Source organism: Scyliorhinus torazame, chromosome 11 (assembly GCF_047496885.1).
Source record: "Scyliorhinus torazame isolate Kashiwa2021f chromosome 11, sScyTor2.1, whole genome shotgun sequence".
NCBI classification, from domain to species: domain Eukaryota; kingdom Metazoa; phylum Chordata; class Chondrichthyes; order Carcharhiniformes; family Scyliorhinidae; genus Scyliorhinus; species Scyliorhinus torazame.
Genome location: NC_092717.1, coordinates 20,427,204 through 20,448,282, shown reverse-complemented (window position 1 = coordinate 20,448,282; position 21,079 = coordinate 20,427,204). Strand labels below are relative to the sequence as shown.

General features: G+C 46.1%; 1 protein-coding gene across 5 annotated transcripts in view; it reads right to left on the bottom strand.

Annotated features, from left to right (window-relative positions):
- The window catches only part of LOC140385979 (uncharacterized), a 115,708-nt gene that overhangs the window by 91,581 nt on the left and 3,048 nt on the right, over positions 1–21,079 (bottom strand). For all 5 annotated transcript variants that reach the window (XM_072468617.1, XM_072468618.1, XM_072468619.1 and 2 more), the window contains 5 exons: positions 14,007–14,209; positions 10,744–10,879; positions 6,192–6,271; positions 4,994–5,203; positions 3,175–4,002 (listed from right to left, as the gene is read on the bottom strand). In XM_072468617.1, coding sequence (XP_072324718.1) covers positions 3,175–4,002; positions 4,994–5,203; positions 6,192–6,271; positions 10,744–10,879; positions 14,007–14,209 — 1,457 coding nt within the window. The remainder of the gene's footprint in view (positions 1–3,174; positions 4,003–4,993; positions 5,204–6,191; positions 6,272–10,743; positions 10,880–14,006; positions 14,210–21,079) is intronic.

Sequence of the window (21,079 nt, the reverse complement as noted above, 5' to 3'; positions counted from 1 at the left end):
CAGGGAGAGGCCTCTTCCTGGATCCCCGACGGTCGTTAAGCAATCTGGTTCCCGTCCACAATGGATAGGGCCCAGACTTGCAAAGTTAAGTGAGTTTAAAAGCTCACTTAACTCTGCTGATGGCAGGTTGAACCAGCACCCGGGATCTACCAGTCTTGCCAAGGAGACCCCAGCCAGGCCCTGTTTAGCACTAGTTCCCTCAAACGGAATCCCCAGGGTGGTTGTTATCTGGGCAGGGTGACACCCTGGCCCTGCTGATGACACCCAAGCACCTTGGCACTGTCAGCCTGGCAATGCCACCTGGGCACCCTGACAGTGTCACCTGGGTGTCAGTGTTGGTTCTGCCAAGGTGCCCAGGTGGCACTCCCATGGTGCCAGGCTGGCACATTTCCTATCCCAGTGATGGGGCCCGAGGTTGTGGGTGGGCTCGAGGACCCCCTTATAGGTGAGTTGGGGGGTTGCGTCGGCTGGGGGGGGGGGGGGAGATCGGGGAACCATTTAAAAATGGATCCACGATCTTTTCCTGCACTGAGGAGCACCACTTGTCAGCGTTCCTCAATGCAGGAAATGACGTTAAGTGCGGCCTCGGGAGGCATTCCCCGCCGGGGCCTTGAAAACACAAGAGTGCCATTAGATAGCGGGGCCGCTCCCGGCGTGTAAACCTCTCTAATCCCTCCCAGAACAAACCGGGTTTTTTTGGTTAGATCGTGCCCATCAAGTCAATGTAGGTTAGCGAGCACAGGGTGATGGGTAAAATGGATTTGCTGCGATTTAGGGTAAGGACAGCAGAGTTGTGGACGAGCTTAAGTTTACTGAGGGTGCGAGGTAGGAGCACTGAAATAGTCAAATCTGGAGGTAACATAGGCATGGATGAGAGTTTCTGTAGCAGGCGAGTTGAGACCAGGACGAAGGTGATGTTTTTTCAGGTGAATGGTGCTGGTCCTGGAAGTTGGTGATCTTGGAGATGGTGAGAATATGGGGTTGGGAGTGAAGCAAGAGTCAAACAGCATGTCATGGTTGCGGACAATTTAGTTCGGTTTCAGACAGTGGCTAGGGTACTATGTTCGCTTTCATATATTTGAAATAATGCTACTTTACAGCTTTGTAAGAGCAGACAGTCTGTACATTGGCTTCAGACTGCAGCTGACATGACTGCGATGCACGCTGGAAAAAATCCGCACTCCTCCACGTCAGGAGTTCTCCGAACCACTCCGACAGCTGGCTCAGAACAGGATTGATTTGGAAGGTCTGGTAGCCGATTTCTTGGCTGTCTCCTCGGCTGTGGGGGCAAAGCCAAAAAATAGGAGGGACTCTATTTCCAACAAAAGGCTGCTAGGATAAGGGTACAAGGTAGATCTGCAACTCTGAGACCACAGACTGAACTCAGCTCGCCAATATTTCAAGGTTGTTCCTGGCACACGAGGCAAGATGTGGCAGGAGATCACTGAATTCACAATAGTGATGTTGGCTGCTGTTAATCATGACCCTTAAAGACATACCAGTATTTTGGGCCTCACAATGGCTCCCACAAGAAATGGTGGACCTGGTGTTATGGTCCTATGCTACACATCTGGCTTTACCTTAGATACCTGGTTGGGTTTAGTGGCAGTTACTTTCCATAACCTCCGTGTCCCTTACATTCCAGAGTTGCCGCACATGTGTTGCTATAATCCTGGTGATGTAATGATATGTCCGTCCTTGGCGTAGAAACTGGAAAGCACGTCTTTCACGCAACCTCACAAAGTGTTTCTCCATTCTTTTAACAGATAGATTGTTTACATTACATTTCAGTGAGGTGAACATAGTGTTGGGAGGAACAAGATTGAATGGTCCAGAAGTATTTGGTCGGTTTTCAGGGTTTGGGTTGTGTGGTTTAGGTGAGTGTGTGTGTGTGTGGGGGGTAAGCACACCAGGTCACCCTAGCATCCTCCGGCACTACCCCTGGGTCTGCCCAGCCCCCCCCTCCCGCCCGCCTCCCCCCTCCATGGAATTGCTGCTCCCTTTCATGTCGGGCATGTACAGCGATGGGAGCGGCTGTCCTGGTGGCATAGTTTCACATTCATCATAGAATCCCCACAGTGCAGAAGAAGGCCATTCGCCCCATCGACCACCCTACCTTGGCCGAATCCCTGCCCTATCCCTGTAACCCCATCCAAGGAGCAATTTAGCATGGCCAATCCACCTCACCTTCACATCTTTGGACTGTGGCAGGAACCCAGAGCATCCGGAGGAAACCCACGCAGACACGGCGGGGAGTACAAATTCCACATAGACAGTCACCCGAGGTCAGAATCGAACCCGGGTCCCTGGCGCTGTGAGGCAGCGGTGCTAACCACTGTGCTGCCGTGCTGCCCATTCCTGGAACATAATCGCTCAAGTTATACTTGTGTTATTTAATACTGACAGTTCTGAAACAATGAGATAGTGCAGAAGAATAGCCAATGCTAGAACTGCGTATATGTTATTACTTGATACAGTGAGAGTGAGATGATCACTTGCATAAAAGCAGTTGCCAAAGTGAGCAGGACAATGAGGCCATATACATAAGAGCCTGCCCAAATGAACGCCCCAGTCCATATCCAGAACTTTCCAGCCATTCTCACCGGAGGGATCTTCTGATCCTGCTAACAATGAGCCGCCGCCGTGGGTTTCCTGGCACTGGGGAGTGCATAGAACGGGACGCCCCATTGGCCAGTGGCAGGATCTTCTGATCCCGCAGCCAGCCAATGACGGGCCTGCTCTGCCGCCGCGAAACATACCGCGCGGGGGCACAGAAAATCCCACTCCTTGAAGCTGCCCAAATGTACAACATGTATCAAATTATGTAATTCTAGTTATTTTAGGGGACACCATTACTTTGTAATAGCAATATATTAGCGGTCGATCAACTGAATAGTTATTACCCTACAATTTTCAACTTGCAGCATCAACATCATTAAGCCAGCATGACAGAGCTTAGGGCACTGCCTAACTCACACACCTTTATGCATTCATACTCAATCACCATTACTATCCAATGATAAGCATAAATGAAGCACAATTCTGGCGGATAATCATAATTTTGCCCTGTTCTAAGCTAAGGATGTTCTATGATATTATGATTCTATATGACAGCTCTTTCAAGAAATAAGAAAGATGGATAAAATGTAAAATAAAGTAATAATTTTTTCTTACTTTTAAGGACTGGAGTTGCTGTTCCAATTTATTTTTTTCTGTTGCGATTTCGGTTAAGTTCACAAGGGCCGCCTCTATCCTTTTCTCCAACCTGGCTATGACAATGAGCATCTGATCATTTTCCGCTGCTGTACTGTTTAGATTTGCTTGCAGATCAACACACTGATCTGCCAAACTTTTGTTCTCACACACCACACATTGGTGATGTTCCTGTATATGACTGTAATCAGCATTCAGTTTCCCAATTTGCAAGTGAAGGCTCCTGTTGGCCGCCTCTAGTTCCATAAGCTGCCACTGGATTTTTTGCAATCTAACCTTAACGGTCTGCGCAGTATCTTCAATTGTGTCTTTTGCCAGCAAGATCTTCTGGTTGTACTGATGCATTTCTTCTGCAGCACTTTCCAAGTCTTTCAAGCTTATGACCAGCCGATCTTTTTGTGACGCGCTTTTGCCCACCAGTTCTATTTCGGAATGGTCGCATTTGAGACTCGAGACCGGGGTCCGAAGAGCCTCATTGTGCTGTTCTGAGTGCTTTTCCAGATCGGGCACCCTCTCCTCCAGGCACATGCTCCCTTCTTGTGGCTTTACAGTCTGAACATAATTGTTTAGGCAATTCACATCGCACCTTGAGTGACATATTTCAGAGGGTCCACTGGCTTTTTCACACTTTGCACTTTCTACAGGTGCCTTTAACAAACTGCTTTGTTGCTCCATTGCTAAATTATGATCATCTTCGCAAACACTAGCCAGAGATGATTCCTCCCCAGGAAAAACGAGAAGGCTCTCACTGTCAACTTCACTAATCTCATCCTCCTTGAATGTTCTTACCTTTTTCAAAAGGAAAACAGAAACTGTATTAGGGCCGTTAAGAGAAGTTTTTTTTCCGTCTTTTATTTTAAACGCAGTTATTTTTCTTTTATAAGGCATCATGAGATCTGCTTCATCTACTGTTTTTGATGGCACCTTCTCCCTTTTATGCTGATCTGGTCAGCGATTTATCACCCACGGCAATACTTTTCCCTATTATAACTTTATCAAAGTTCATCATGACTGTGAATGCTTCTATCCAATATATTATCCCTTTCCGCTCTAAAAAATGAAGAGCTACGGGGTGGGATTTTCTGGTCCCTCTCACTGGCGGGACCTTCCGGTCTTCCTGAAGCTGGCCCACCCAGGGTGGGTTCCCTGACAGCAAGGCCAGCGTGCAACGCTAACCGCCAGTGACTTCGGTGGGGCCGGAAGATCCTGCTGGCCTCCAATGGCGAGCTGCTTCCCATGCGGGAAACACGCTGTGGGGGAGCCGGAAAACCCTGCTCGCTTCCCTCGTTCCTCTGCTTAACTCCCATCTCTGATATAATGTGGATTAATTTCCTCTGTACCTCCACCGAGGCTGTCAGATCTACATAGGGAACAATAGTCTAACTCTGGGCTAACCGGCTTATCATTGGAAAATACATGGCCAGTTGGGCTGAATGGCGTGTTTCTGAGATGCAAATCCTACCGATAGGTAACTCTATACAACAATAGTCGGGATTTTATGTATACTGTGGCCAGGATTTTCTGGCCCCGCTTTAACAAGCTTCCCCGCGGCGAGCCATTCAAATCGCCACTGACTTTGGTGGGAACGGAGGATCCCAGCAGTGGGCAGGACTGGAACATCCTGCTCTAAATTTTATTCTGGAAACGAAATACACATTTAGTGTAACAGTTTCATCCCACATTGGGAAAATGAGCGATGGACTGAATATTTTTTGTTCATTGTTGCCACAATTGCTTTGATGAAAGTAAGGAAAAAACAACATATGAATGAACCTCTTACTTCATTTTTAGGCATTTGACACCATATCTGAAGCAGCTTGGTTCGAAGTCCCTCTGTCAATAATTGATTTGCCTGCATTAAAGCCTTAACGTGATCGAGCTGCTTTGCCACAGAATCATGTTGCTGCTGTATCTGTGAATTTTCGGTGATCATTGTATTGAGCTCTTGTGGTCCATTCTTCAGCTCATCCTCTTTGGTTTTATTTGCCTTCTGAAACATGAATCATATTTTTTAAATGGTCAGTCCTGCTGTCAGGTTACAGAGGGCTGCTTAATTGAGGACTGGCAGTGACAAGGGGCAAGACTTTCAGCTCTGTAGTGTCAAGGTTTTGGACCAATTGATTGCTGTTTAGAGTTCCAAAATGGTACCTATGCTGCGTGCGCATCCACACTTGTGATGCAAAAAGAGCGCTGGATACCAAGCTGGTATAGGCACTACGTCATGATGTAAATTATTGTGCCAAGCTGATTTGATATCTGCCTTGCATCTCCAAGGTTCAACCGATATCCTCCTCCCCACCTTTAGCTTGCATGCGGAATAAGCTTTAAGCTGCAGGGAGAGCTCACCCACCGACAACCACTCCAGGAGCCTAATTTAAAGGCCTCATCAACTACTTAAGGTTACAGATTGGTTGTTGGTTGATTTTGGCTGGTTGTTGCTTTAATTTTACACATTTTGGGTGTTTTTCTATGACTGCTTCAAGTTTAAAAGTGGAAGGGCGTGGTGTGGCAGGTAGGCCTGCTCCTACTCCCCATTCGTATGTTCGTAGGTATATTTTGTTATAATGGGATTCATTGCTCGCCCAGAGACACAACTTCTGCACTTATCAGAGCTTCACATACTCTGATTAGGCTCAGCCACAAGTTGCCACAACATCCCTGGTCAGTCCTTGCAGTATCTCCAAATTGAGGAAGTGAAATTGTGAATAATCAAGGAAGCATACATGATGATCACAAAGCTGTATGTAGCTCTGATGATTGAGGTGATTGGATCAATGGGATGTAGGTGGCAAGGAATACAAAGGTGCAATTTAATGTTGCAGCTCCCATCATCAACAAGCACCAACTGGTTGGTTATTTGCAGGAGTCATGTAGACTTGGCAATCTCAGTTTTAACGATGTACTGGCATTCTAATTATATGGAATGTACAAATATAATTTTTCTACTGAGCCAAATCAAAGTAATATTGTCAACCGACCTCCTCTCCAGCAGCATCACCTGCCTGCTTGTCTAAGTTGAAAACCTCATCCTTCATGATGGACTCTTCACTATCACTGTCTAAGAACAAAAACAGAAATAGACAGGCATGTTACATACTTCACTTCCCTCGTCCTGTGAAAGGCACAGCGTTTCATTAGGAAGCCTAGCCAACTTAAAATCCCACCATCATTCATTCTTCACTACAGAAGACAAGTATCTTACTTGAAAAAATGACCTTACTTCTGGTCACATTTAATGACTAACAATTAAAATTGCGCTGGCTGGTGGGTGCCATTTTTTGGCGGTCAATTTGTGAAACACAATTTTGTTTGTGACAGAAAAACAAGGGGAGAAATGTGCTGGTGTTTTTCTAGATAACTAAGAGTGACCCATGATCAGTATTTATTTTGAAACAATGAAACTTATCTGATACCTTCAAAGAATGTGTGCGGGCCATGTGGGTAACAACCTGGCCTCAGTAAATTAACAAGTCCACATAGCCTGAACTTTCTTCCCTTTCATCCTTGCCCATCCTAATCTTGGAGTATTGCGTACAGTTCTGGTCACCGCATTATAGGAAGGACGTGGAGGCTTTGGAGCGGGTGCAGAGGAGATTTACCAGGATGTTGCCTGGCATGGAGGGAAAATCTTATGAGGAAAGGCTGATGGACCTGAGGTTGTTTTTGTTGGAGAGAAGAAGGTTAAGAGGAGACTTAATGGAGGCATACAAAATGATCAGGGGGTTAGATAAGGTGGACAGTGAGAGCCTTCTCCCGCGGATGGAAATGGCTGGCACGAGGGGACATAGCTTTAAACTGAGGGGTAATAGATATAGGACAGTGGTCAGAGGTAGGTTCTTTACGCAAAGAGTAGTGAGGCCGTGGAATGCCCTACCTGCAACAGTAGTGAACTCGCCAACATTGAGGGCATTTAAAATTTATTGGATAAACATATGGATGATAATGGCATAGTGTAGGTTAGATGGCTTTTGTTTCGGTGCAACATCGTGGGCCGAAGGGCCTGTACTGCGCTGTATCGTTCTATGTTCTATGTACCTTTGATAATATCCCTTCCACATATTTCAAGACAGTTTATAAGAGTCAGTCAGCTGTGCACTGCCATTTGGAAAGCCTAATTTATTAAGCCTTATATGGAGGTATTGATGGATGGTTTGACACAAGAGCATAGCAATGTGTAACAGACTAGAAGCAGAGATTCCAACCAACAACCTACACTCAATAGCATAGAAGGTGCATGCAAGAATGGTGAAAAAAAGGAGGCAACTATTTTTGCTGGTTTCCGGCCCAATTAATGCAGCGCGCAATATTCCAAAAGGTGCAATTTCTGGTCTAAAAACCGAGTCATATGGACTCGAAACATTAACTCTGTTTCTCTCTCCACAGATGCTGCCAGACCTGCTGAACTTTTCCAGCATTTTCTATTTTCGTTTCAAATTTCCAGCACCCGCAGGATTTTGCATTTGTACAATTTCTAGAGAACGGAATCATGCTGTGCACTCCGCTTGCTAATGCTGAAAATGAAAGCCCCCAATATGCAGAGCTCTTTAAGGTGCTGTTGCTATTTTTGTCCAATATTTTTGTTCGTTTTCAGTAACTTTGCAGGCGCATTTTTTGGAATGATTTTTCTTCTTGGGGTATTCTATTGTTTTTGTTTCTAGCCACCAAATTAGGTAGGCAATGTGATGGAGGCAGGAAGAACAGTTGGATCCTGCCAGAAATAGTTCACTTTAACAGAAGCGTATGCAAGAATTTAAAACAGGTCTTATAAAAAGAGGCTTAAACAACACAAACATGCACACAGCTTGGGAAGTTCTCAAAAAAAAACTATTCATTCATTTCACAGGTGAACCCCCCAGTACCTTTTGAGCGCATCTACCTCAACCCGGAAATCTAGATAACTAACAGCGATCCATGCCGAGTGTTTATTCGGGGATCTATCCTATGCCTTCGAAGAGTCCTTCACTGTACAGTGGTAGAGCCATGGGCTGGGATTCTCCAAGCCCGCGCCGGATCGGAGAATCGGCAGTGACGCAGGAAATTCCCGCCACGCTGCTCCGACGCTGGGAAGCAATTCTCCGGTGACCGGAGAATTGGCGCCAATTGCACCTGCGTGGTTACCGCGGCGCAGGTCGGGGGCCGCTGAAAGAGGCCCGCGCGGCGATTCTCCGTGGTCGACCTGTCGAATTCCCACCGAGTCCCTCCGGCGTGGTTCCAACCTGGTACCACCTGGCGGGAGCACAGACCCGCGGTCGCAGTGGCTGTCCTGGTGGGGGGACGGGGGGGATCAGACTCCGGGAGGGGCCTCCACGGCGTCCAGGCCCGCGATCGGGGGCTACCCGTCGGCGGGCACCCGCGATCTGGAGGGGGCCTTTATGTTGGTCCGGCGCGGAGACGGCCGTCGCGCACTTGCCCGGACCCGCGCCGGCAGTGCAGGGCCGCCTTCCGGCGCCGGAGCAGCACTCCGGCACCGTGCTGGCCCCCTGAGGGCCGCTGAATCGCTGGGCCAGGAGGACCGCTGACGCCGGCATGCACCACTCCAGTGTTTACGCCGGCGTCAACACTTTCGGAGAATCCCGGCCATCATATCAGATCTCATTCTCAGGTTAAAAATAAAGTGATATTATTGATCAATTAACAAATCAATAACCTGAAGGATAACATGCAATCATGTACTTATGGAAAAGTAAAAAAGAGTCGCAATTTAGTGTAAGCCCACTCTTTTAAAGATAACTAGCTCCTCCACTTTGCCTTTTCCTATGAAGATTCTAAATGGTTTTAGTATAAGACAATAAGACATAAGAGCACAATTAGGCCACTGGGCCCATCGAGTCTGCTCCGCCATTCAATCATAACTGATATTAGTATAGTATAGTATAGTACATTAATGCATCTTAGTAAACAAATAGACCCCCTTCATTCATGACTTTTTCACGAGTTTGAGTCATAGAGCTTTACAGGGAAAGAAAAGAGGCCCTTTAACGCACTGTGTCTACGCCGGCCATCCGAGTACCTATCTATTCTAATCCCAGTTTCGTGATCCATAGTTTTGTATGCTATAGCATTTCCAGTGATCATCTAAATGCTTCTTAAATGTTGTGAGGGGTTCCCGCCTCTGCCACCCTTTCAGCCAGTGAGTCCCAAAGTTGCTATGGCTATTGTTTCTTAACTGGCATTTGGTGCCAGGTTTTACAGAAGAGGGCGACTTCTGCCCCCTGCCTCAACCCCACTGTAACCTCGTCCCACTTCCTGGAGTAGAGGATAATTGAGTACGGAAGGAAATTGCTGTGGCACATCACTGCTGTCTAAGTGTAGCCTCCATTCTCCAATCAATTGCTTTCGAAAACAGGCCACTTGGACATTCAAACATCTCCTTTCACTGACCAACATTCCATTTGATGTTTTAATTACATGCTGTACCTGCATACATTCCATTTAAATAATAATTTGCTTTTCTATTTTTTCGACCAAGATGGACAATCTCACACTTATCTACATTAAACTCCATCTGCCAAATTTTGGCCCAATATCCTAGCCTATCTATATCCTTCTGTAAAATCTTTATCTTCCTTCACTGCCTGCTTTCCTACCTATTTTAGTATCATCTGCAAATTTTGCTTTGTTACACTCTGTCCCTGCTTGCAGATCATTTATATAGATTGAGAACAGTTGAGGTCCGAGGAATGGTCCCTACAGCACCCCACTAGTTACAGTTCGCCATCCAGAGAAAAAGCCATTTATCCCGACCCACTGCTTTCAGTCAGTCAGCCAACCCTCAATCCAATCTAGTACTCCAACCCCAATCCCTTGCGATCTCACCTTCTGGATCAGTCTTTTATGTGGCACCTTGTCAAACGCTGTCTGGAAGTCTAGATATACCACATCCACAGGTTCCCCATTATCCACCTTGCTGGCTACGTCCTCAAAGAACTCAAGCAAGTTTGTTAAGCATGACTTAGCCTTCATAAAACCATGCTGACAATGGTGGATTGAGCTTTGTCTTTCCAAATGTTCAGTCATCTCCTCCTTAATGATTGATTCCAGCAACTTCCCAACCACAGAGTTAACTGGTCAATAGTTTCCTACTTTTTGCCTCTCTCTCTTTTTGAATAGTGGCGATGTTTCCAATCCACTCTTTCAGTGCCGTTGCATCACTTTTCTATTTGTTCTTTTATGGGATGTGGGTGTTGCCCACCCCTAATTATCCTTGGACTGAGTGTCCTGCTAGAGCATTTCAGAGGGAAGTGAAGAGTCAACCACATTGATGTGGGTCTGGGCAAGGGCAGCCGATCTCCTTCCCTAAAGGACATTAGTGAACCAGACTCGATAATCATTGTCGTGGCCACATTTATTGAGACTAGTTTTCAATTCCAGATTTATCAACCAAATTTAAATTCTACCAACTGTTTGATGGGATTTGAACTTGTGTGCCCCGAGCATTAGACTAGACCTCTGGATTACTACTCCAGTGACATTACCACTAGGCTACCATCACTCCATAATCAGAAGATTCCACTGGTTAAGTAAACTTACCACAGGAAAATGTCCCAGAAAAAGATGATAAATCCAGATTTTGTGAAAATTCTTCCAAAGCATCCAAGCAAAGAAGACTGCTACCACAATCTGCTTTCCTTATTTCCTCTGGGTAGTCATGACTGTTCATTTCATCCTGGTTTGAAACAAACAGAAACAGAGAAGTGGTACATGTACCAGATTTGCAAATAGTATCTTGAATACAAGGGCACCAATTCATGCACTAAAATCCTGCACACTTATCCTCATGGTATACAAGATTATATGGGGCATGGATAGAGGGGATGGGCAGGTACTCTTTCCCAGGGTGGAGGGGTCAGTCACCAAGAGGCATAAGTTTAAGGTCCATGGGGCAAAGTTTAGAAGAGATGTGCAAGGCAGGTTTTTTATGCAAAGGATGGTGAGTGCCTGGAATGTGTTGCCAGGAGAGGTTCTGGAAGCAGATACATTAACGGTGTTCAAAAGACATCTTGACAAACACATGGATAGGGTGGGTATAGAGGGTTACGGCACAAGGAACTGCTGAGGGTTTTGCAAAGGTTGGTACCATGACCGGTACAGGCTTGGAGGGCCGGAGGGCCAGAGGGCCTGTTCCTGTGCTGTATTGTTCTTTGTGTATGTATATAACTTTGCATAAATTACCATGGTATATTTGGAAAATTACTGATTTACAGTTTGTTATAGTTAAGTGCAAGCTACTGTGCACTGTTGTAAAGTAAATGGGTATAATGAGAAACGTGTGAATGATAGAGAAGAAGCTAAGTGTGAAGTAGAAAGGGATCTTTTGTTTGAAACTACACACCATTATTCCAGCGCATATAGCTATAACTTTTGATTCACCCAATGGGCGAACAAGATCACCGTAAGAGACACATCAGCATGGGCTTCAGATAATATTCCAACCAGAACACAGAAAGAAAATGGTCTCCATCTTGGTTTCCATTGAGGGCCAATCAAATCATGGAAAAAAAAGACAGATAGCCAGCTCATGAGTTTGAATGATACTTCGCATTTCCCACCAGATAAGCTTCACTATAAGCTCCTTAAAAATAGACCTGGGATGAAAATTAAAACAAGATATTATTTCAAAGGTGGAATCTGAAAGAAGTGGGGCTGGGGTTTCAATTGCTGGTGGGGGAAAGACGTGATGTAATAATGCTGGTGTGGTAGTAGCGGTATTACGGTACCTGGTAATGCTGGAACACCATTGGTAGAAACTGTATACTTCCTATTGGTCAAGATGTATGGTAGCTCCGCCCTGCTAGGCGGGGTATAAGAGCCCGTGCCGCCCCAGCAGCCTTCATTCTGTACCTGAGCTGCTGGGGGAAAACATCTAGCTTATTAAAGCCTTCAGTTGGACTAAAACCTCGCTTTAGTGGTCATTGATCGTGCATCAGAGGTCCCGGATGTTGTCTCTGAATCCTAATGCCTCGGGGACAGTCTGCAATTTTCAAAGCGAGGGTGGGGCAGAGTGAGCACAGAACCTGCTCACCTCCAGATAAGAGCCCAAGGTTCCTTTAGAGTCCAGCCACTAGGCCAGGCAGGCTGGGGCTCATTTTCAATGAGGATTTAAGCAATGCTGCCACTGCCTTGCTGAAGAGAGCAGTCAGCTCCTCAGAGGGCTGTCATCGTCACAGCTCTCAGGTTCGCTGCGGGGGAAAGAGAAAGTATTTTTTTTATTGCTGTTTGAAATGATTGAAACCTCAGATGTCCTGCAGTGGATCGTGCAATTTATGCTGCTGGCCCCCCGAGGAGCTGACTGCTCTCTTCAGCAAGGCAGCTTCTGCCTGTCTCTAATTGGACACCTCCTGCCTAATTAGGGTATTTACTGTTGCGGCATGGCTGTCGGGAACCAAAATTCATTCAAGCGTCAGGTTCCCAACCCACCCTGAAAATGGTCTGAATGGCCCAAATATTTGTCCCCAGGTTGGGGGTTTACCAAGTTGAGAGATTTCCCACCTTGGCGAACCCGACCTTTAAAAATTTCAGTCACAAAGCGAAGTTGGGGCCGGCGATCCTGGAAAGAATGCACGGGCTGCCAGGGGTGGAGACGGGCTGGGCACAAGGTTTGTTTCAATGCTACAGCATTGTGTTTAAATAAACAAAAAATAATCAAGCACAAAATATTTCTCCAACCTTCACTCACTCCCTATGCCCATTAATGCCAACCTATGCCTATCCCATTTATGCTAACTCATCTAGTATCCTTGGGAAGTTCCTTGGCAGCTTTGATACACCCTGGACAGGGTTGATACTTCCTGATTAGCTTTGACAGGTTTGACAGCTGTACCGTTCCTTGACAGCTGGGCAGCTCTTTGACAGCTTGACAGTTCCAATACGTTTGTGCATACAAAATGCACAATAATTTCACTGGTAGCAATCCCAAAGGGTGCCTTGATGCTTCCAAAAGGTTCCTTACATCTTAGAATCCCTCCAGTGCAGGAAGAGGCCATTCAGCCCATTGAGTCTACACTGATCTACTCCGCCCTATATCTGTAACGGAACCTGCACATCCCTGCACACTAAGGGGCAATTTAACTTGGCCAATCCATCTAACCTGCACATCTTTGGACTGTGGAAGGAAACCGAAGCACCCGGAGGAAACCCACGCAGACACGGGGAGAAAGTGCAAACTCCACACAGACAGTGACCCAAGGCTGGAAGTAAACACGGTTTATTGGCGCTGTGAGTCAGTGGTGCTAACCACTGTGCCACCGTGCCGCAGTCTCTCAAATGCATCCTGAGACCCTATCCAGAGATGTACCTTACCTCTCCAACGGCTATCCATAAGAATCCACCGAGTTCACCACGTCTCCTGCCTGTGCTATTCGGGTGCTACTCCAGATTTCAAACCCCTTCCAAAATGCCACTTCAGCGGAGGCAGCTGTGACTAAATGGTCAGCTGCCTCCACGAATCATGCATGCGCAAACCCCAACCTGACTCCAGTCCCCACCCTCATGAGGATGGGAAATACCAGGTTTGCGGGGGGGGGGGGGGGGATACTTAGAATTTTGGGCCATTTCTAGGATTTTCGCTATGACAGAGATGCTCTCTATCCTGACAAAAATCTGGGCCAATGTCCCTTATCACTAGGAACTGTGAAACAGAACCCACTCTCAAGTTTGCAAAATTCGCCATAATGTTAACACATCCACACTCATAAGTCCAGTCTGATCTGTGGAACATACACAACATTATAAACATGATATACATTATTTGTGCTTCCTCCACTCAGGTCAGTCGTAATTGCAAGTGCTCTTACCTGTGATAGTTCTGAAGATGCACTGATAGTTTCAGTTGCGAATGATAGTTCGTCTTTCGTGTTGCTTATCGAACTAGTTTCCAATGGAGAAATACTGTCACACTGACATTGATTGTAGCTGGCTCCCTTTGCCTCTAGGTTATCCATATTCTGATTCCACTTTTGAACTTTTTCATTACTCATTCCCAACTGCAGGAAGATTTCTGCAAAAGTATCAAATGTACAAGTTAACATATTACATTTTATTCCAAGATATTTTACGCCAACATACACTTCTTTAAGCAAATGCGTAACCACATATACGGTATTGCGTTACACACGACTTGATACCTCCTTCAATTCCCAGCTTAAAACCTCCCAAAAACCTATGTCGCGCATCTAAAGTCAAACCACATCACCCAGTCTGCTACCCACTCCTAAAGGATTGAAGTTCATTGCTCCCTTCCCTCTATCACATGGGTACGAGCAAAAGGCCATATTTAAAATATCATGGCCTAGATTTTCCACTCGAGTTGTCAGGGTCCAGGTATTACACAAGTGGACTTAGGCAGAAATGTCTTCAGCAACCACTCCACTAAGTCCCCATTCTCTTCTGTCACTTCCAGGATCTCTCACTAGAAGTGATGGGGATACACACTTTACCTAAAACAGTTGTATTATAAAGTTAGACAAATTACAAATACGGGCTACCCATTGTATTTTCTATCATGCTGATATAGCAACGCTAAATGGGTTTTTCATGACTTCCATTCACTGCTGTCTTTGACTGGTAGACGGGTCATTTAAATATTAGGAGGGCAAATCAATGGGTGGAATTTTCCTGTCTGTGGGTATTGCAACAGGCGGGAGCGGAGAATCTAGCAAGACCGAGAAAACCACCAGCGTAAAAATGGTTTGTAATTTTCCCGATGGTGGGTTAATGTTGGGTCGGGTATCTCGGTGTCGTGACAGGAACGCCTTCTGTATTCATTGCCATCTTATGAATGCTTGTTAAACTAGCTTCTCGCCGGAATCATGTGGCGCCTTCCAATCTTGCGCCGTGCCAGCAGGGAATCATGTCAAGTGGTTTGCCCAGGTCGGACGTCGGTTCGCTCGTGACTTCAAGGTGAGGGCAACAATATACAAAGGCTAATTGCCGCAGCGCTACGCCGGTTCCTCTGCGATGCCAGTGCATTGCCCCTGGCGTTGTAGGGTTGGTCTGCTCCTGACCGCTGCCTCTGTAGTCCCAAGGACACCACTGTCCAGAAGTACTCTGGCAGGGCTCAACATTCAAACAGAGACCATTACTGCGACTGAAGGTGGGGTGTAGGGTTTGTGCACTCCAGGTGAACGCCGCCGTTACCTTGAAGGACACAAATATGCAGCGTTATCCAGAAAAGGTTGAATATCCAGAGACCGGCATTTTTAGACAGGGTCATCTGGACTCGAAACGTTAGCTCTTTTCTCTCCCTACAGATGCTGCCAGACTTGCTGAGATTTTCCAGCATTTTCTTTTTGGTTTCAGATTCCAGCATCCGCAGTAATTTGCTTTTATCCAGTTTTTAGACAGGAGATGGGGGCTAGAGGGGAAGGATAACAAGTACACGGGGAGGGAGAACGATGGCAGGCAGAGGGGAGGTTATGGGGTAGGAAGCTGGAGCCTGACAAGGGAAGCTAAAACGCTGATAAACAAAGGAACGAATGGGATACTACATGTATGAGTGGGAGGGGATGCACACAGACTCTGAAATAGGGAAGGGGCAGGCATGTCAGTGTGGCACCAGAGGGATGGGTTGCTCGGAGACTGATGGGGGCTGGGGCAGGGGCGGGGGGGGGGGGCATTGGGAATGGAGGAAATGTAGTCTTCAGTCAAGGGGAACTAATTGAAAGTCAAAGTTCTAGGTCTGGGGCTTACAATCAGAGCCAGAGAGTGGAGACACTCCTGGGGTTCTGTGGACATGACAGTGGAGTAAGTAAGCTGAGACAGTTATGTGGTGCATAAGCTGCAGGGCTAGTCATGGCGCCCACGTTGTAGTCCCACTTCAGGGGGGTGCAATGGCTGTGTGCCCAGCATGGTGTGCATTGGTTGCTGTCCATAGGTTTCTCTGTCTCTGTACAGGACTGCAGATGGGAAGCTAATGGTTATGGGAGGCATCTGCAGCCTGTATATGGGGATAACATAATAAAGGTTGGGGAGAGGGTGGAAATTTCTTTGGGGTATTCTCCTCGATATGTGACCGTGTACAAAGCCTCTGGATGGGGGTTGGTAAGAGATCCACATGGAGCATGGGCACATTAACAGTGATGGGCTTGGGGGCAGGGTAGGAATATCGAACCCAACAACAATGGGACCCAGCATTACTGGGGGAGTCTGCAGAATAAGAGCGAGCTCTATCTTCACATTGCGAGAATCCAAGTAGATTTCTGGGACACGGACAGTGAAGGGGGAGTGTGAAAGCTGGGAAGTTACTTGTGTCTTCCCCTGTGAAGACAGAACTAAAGTAGTTGTTGAATTGCTCTACCATTTCCTTGTCTTCTATTATAAATTCTCCCATTTTGGGCTGTAAACACTGTTGGTCCAAGGGGCCTGGTCTGGGGATGCTTCCAACCTGTTGCTGCCACTTGTCTGAGCTGTGAGAAAGGAGGATGATGTCCTTGGGAAGGTAGCCATTGCAACCTATGCCTCCGTCAGCGTAGTAACAGGAAAATATAGGAGTCTCTGGCTTAACATCACAGTCGCTGCATTTCAACATTAACACACAGGAATGTGAATTTTGGCAATTCAGGCAACCATTAAGGAAAGGCAGGTTTGTAGCATTTTTGACATTCCTGAGGACTGTCATCTGCTTTCAAGAATTCCATTTATAAAGGCCCAAAATGCATCCAGTCATTAATCATGAGCAACTTATTGGTAACGAATATGCCTGATCAGAGATCGGAGCACTAAACTAGGTTAGGTCTTGCATGTCATTCAAACCAGCTCCAACCTCTGTGGGATTCGATGTAGAGTATCCGGGATGGCATCTTGGCACCTGATGTGTCTGTTAGCATCTCAGACACAAGACTGCATCAGTGACAAAGCTAGTAGGTCAGAAACCACCACTGATCATTACAGCTGCAATTGGTTATAAATTCTGAGCTTCACTAAGTTCAGCCATTAATCATTAATCTTTCATTTCATGAAAAGGACAAAACCATTCCGGATGCAGGGCTCAATGCTGCTTTGTTTGAGGTTTCTAATTCAATGGCGGAATAGGAGGAGGGAGGGGCGAGGTTGATCGCTGCCTCAGGAGGATAACAGTGTAATATTTTTACAACAGTGGTCGCACACCCGATACCCAAAAGGGATTTCAATATTTCCGTACTGTCCTAACCCTACCACTATGCCTGGGTGCAACCCCGACAGAGCAGCGGAGGTGGAGGCAGCCTGCTGAGAGCTATGTTCTGATGTCTGTGATGACTTTGGCAGATGTCTTCTGGTGGTCTGAGGTCTGAAGGCACTGGCCTGAGAAGAGTCTGCTGATCAAGGGCAAACGCACCTTCATTGGCTCGAGCAGCTGGTGTGGATGGGGTCACAAGTAGAGACTCAGAGTAGCTTGTCACCCTTGGAAAGTCATGGGTGGAAACCCCAGGATGTTCAGCTGATGCTCATCTACCCTGTGGGTGCCCAAGGGCCTCTCCCTCACTGCATGGGGAGAAGGGGAACATTGTCCCCTCTTGCCTAGACATTGATGGTGTTCACCAGTGCACGTGGACATGGAGTCCATAGGTTGAGCGCAAAGCCTGCTGGGTCACCTTTCCAACGTTACATCGAGACGCTCACATATCGGGGCCACAACATCAGACACAACACGGATGGATCACTCCATCCTTCGCTCTTGTCTGCTGCGCAGAGGTGGACTTGTACTGAAATACAGAAGTCGCTGTCAATTTGATTTTTGTTTGCAATTGATTATGAAGGGATAGGGTAGACATAGAGATCTTTCCACGAATGGATAAGGCCAGAACTAGGGGTCATAAATATAAGGTTTCTGAAAACAGACATGTCAAAGCTTTTCATCTTGAACTCATCAGGTCTCTTCACAAAAATACCAGTATAAGGGGAAAACAAATATTTATGCTGTAGAAGAGAATGCTGATTGGTTGGCAAATGGACTCTGATTGGTAGAGGTGTTGCCATGAAGAATGCACCAGTTGATGGTGACTGAAAGATAACTGCCGAGCATTGTTTGAAATTTAAACTAGGCAGCTTGACCCTGATTGGTCACCGCATTGCTCAGGGGAATAAATCAGCGAATGGTTGTAACTTATTTTGTTTAGCTGAAACAGGCGCAATCTATGTACATTTATTTTCTGTCTGCAAAGAACAGGGGCTCTGTGTATTAACATGTGTAGCTTCCAGTACATGCGAATGCGCCACACTGCGAGCTTGACTCATAATCTTAAATTGGTTTTCAGCATAATTTTTAGCACACTGAGGGTTATTTAGCAAATATTGCGACCAATTGCGGAATCACATCTAATGTTGGACACCGCATTTTGTGTTCTGTAAGCATGCTTTGGTTATGTATAGTCTGTACCTTGCTGTTCATCTGACCCATAAGCTAGCCATCTAGCCAACTGAGGTAACCAACCCCCACTTAGTATAAGATAATCATTACTAAATCCAATAGGGAATTCAGGAGAAACATTTTTAGTCAGAGTGTGTCTGGAAAGTGGAACTTGCTATCACAAGGAGTGACTGAGACGACTGTCATGATATTCAAACACACACATCATGATGGACACACCAACAGACAAATCAGAACACACAACACCACAACCAATCACACACAAAGACAGGAACCATATAAAAGCACGAACACGACACCTGGTGGACAGTAGGTCTGGGGACAAGGAATTCGACACGACCTGTTTCAACATCACAAACAGGGAATCCCCACGTGCAGAGTATCAAGACAAAACTGTATATAGTAAGTTTAAATAAAACAGCGTTGTACCAAATACAACTGTGTTGGCTAATCTGTGTGTCAGAACGCCCAACACCACAACGACCACAGATACATTTAAGGTGAATCTGGATATGAGGGAGATAGGAATAAAGAGTTATGTTGATAGGATTAATTGAAGAGTAGCGGAGGGGGCTCATGTAAAACATAAACATCAACATGGACCTGTTGGAGCAAATAGGCTGGTGTTGTGCTATCGATGCTACATAGTGCAGTGGGGTCTCTCATTGGAGCTGTTCCAATGCACCAAAGATACAAGGGCTGCAGTAAGAGGACACTCCCCAGCGGTCTCCCAGTCCTGACCAAGAAATATGGAACAAATGGCATTCCGGAGAGCCAACCAAACTGACGCGGGACAAAATATAGTTACAGGACGGTCCTGTAAAATACAAGATGCTTGATCAGCCTGTTAACTGCTGGAGTTCGCTCCCGAAACTCGATTGAACTTATCCTTATGCCCTCCTAGAAAAAATGGCTTATAAAAACCCATAAAGATTGGAAAATACTGACTGCATCATACAGCAATTACAGAAACAGGGGCAATACATACGCAAAAGAAAAGATAATTTTTTTTTCCACTCACCATTGTGGGTGGATATTTAAAATGGAACAGTGAAATGGGAAGGAAGCTAAAACCTGATCCTAGCAAATGACCCAAGTCCATTCATGCTCAAAAATCACAGCTACAGTATTGTCTGCAATTGGAAACTATATGTTTTGAAAAGTGTTTTGTAACTAGTTCTGTGAATGGGACATCGACCAATCACATCTGGCTCACAATTCAGTTTGTTCACCTCTAAGTGTCACAAAATGGATACATTTATTTAAAATAAATTTAGAATACCAAATTCTTTTCTTCCCAATTAAGGGGCAGTTTAGCATGGACAATCCACCTAGCCTGCACATCTTCTTGGGTTGTGGGGGTGAAACCCACGCAGGCAAGGGGAGAATGTGCCAGCTCCACACAGACAGTAACCCAGGTCCGGGATCAAACCTGGCATCATGAGACAGCAGTGCTAGCCACTGCGCCTCCGTGCCACCCCTAGAATGGTAAATTTCTCCAGTTTTGTTCTCCCAGTGTCTGGGTGGGTTTCCTCCGGGTGCTCCGGTTTCCTCTCACAGTCCAAAGATGTGCAGGTTAGATGGATTGGCCATGCTAAATTGCCCCTTTGTGTCCCAGAGGTTTGGTGGGGTTAGGGGTTGCGAGGGAGTGGGCTTAGGTGCTGTGCTCTTTGAGAGAGTTGGTGCAGACTCGGCAGGGTGCAGGGCACAACAGCGGCGCAGTGGTTAGTACTGCTACCTCACAACTCCAGGGACCCGAGTTCAATTGCGGCCTCAGGTGACTGACTGTCTGGAGTTTGCACTTTCTTCCCGTGTCTGCGTGGGTTTCTTCGGGTGCTCCGGTTTCCTCCTACTGTCCAAAGATGTGCAGGTTAGGCGGATTGGCCAGGTTAAATTGCCCCTTAGTGTCCAAAATGGTTAAGTAGGGTTAATGGATTACAGGGATAGGGTGGAGGCATGGGCTTAAGTAAGGTGCTCTTTCCAAGGGTCGGTGCAGACTCGATGGGCCGAATGGCTTCCTTCTGCACTGTAGGGATTCTCTGATTCTATGAGACTCAATGAACTGAATGGCCTCTTACTTCACTGTAGGAGTTCTATAGTTCTATGATTTCAATTACTTTCACCAAGATCAAAGAAAATATCAGAACTAAAGCCAAGTCACCCTTACCCTGCACTTCCTTACATTTGGTAAAAGTGGCACCATAATCTTTTGTTTGTGGCATCTTACAATTATTGATACACACTTCCTGCAATGTTCTTACTCTACTTCTGCATTACACTTTTGTAACACCAGCCACATTTATACAAAATTTATGTTACTAATTCCTTGCAATCATTTGACTTATCTAGAAATTTAATCCATCTCAACCAAACTTCCTCTAGTTGATTGAATCCTAGAGAATAAATCTTCATGGTGCTCACATATAATCATCTGTTAGAACATTAGCAGCAGCTTAACAGGCAACCTAGCTACTCAGGGAAGTCCAAATTCTTTCATTTGCTATGTCTTCTCATTAGCAGAAA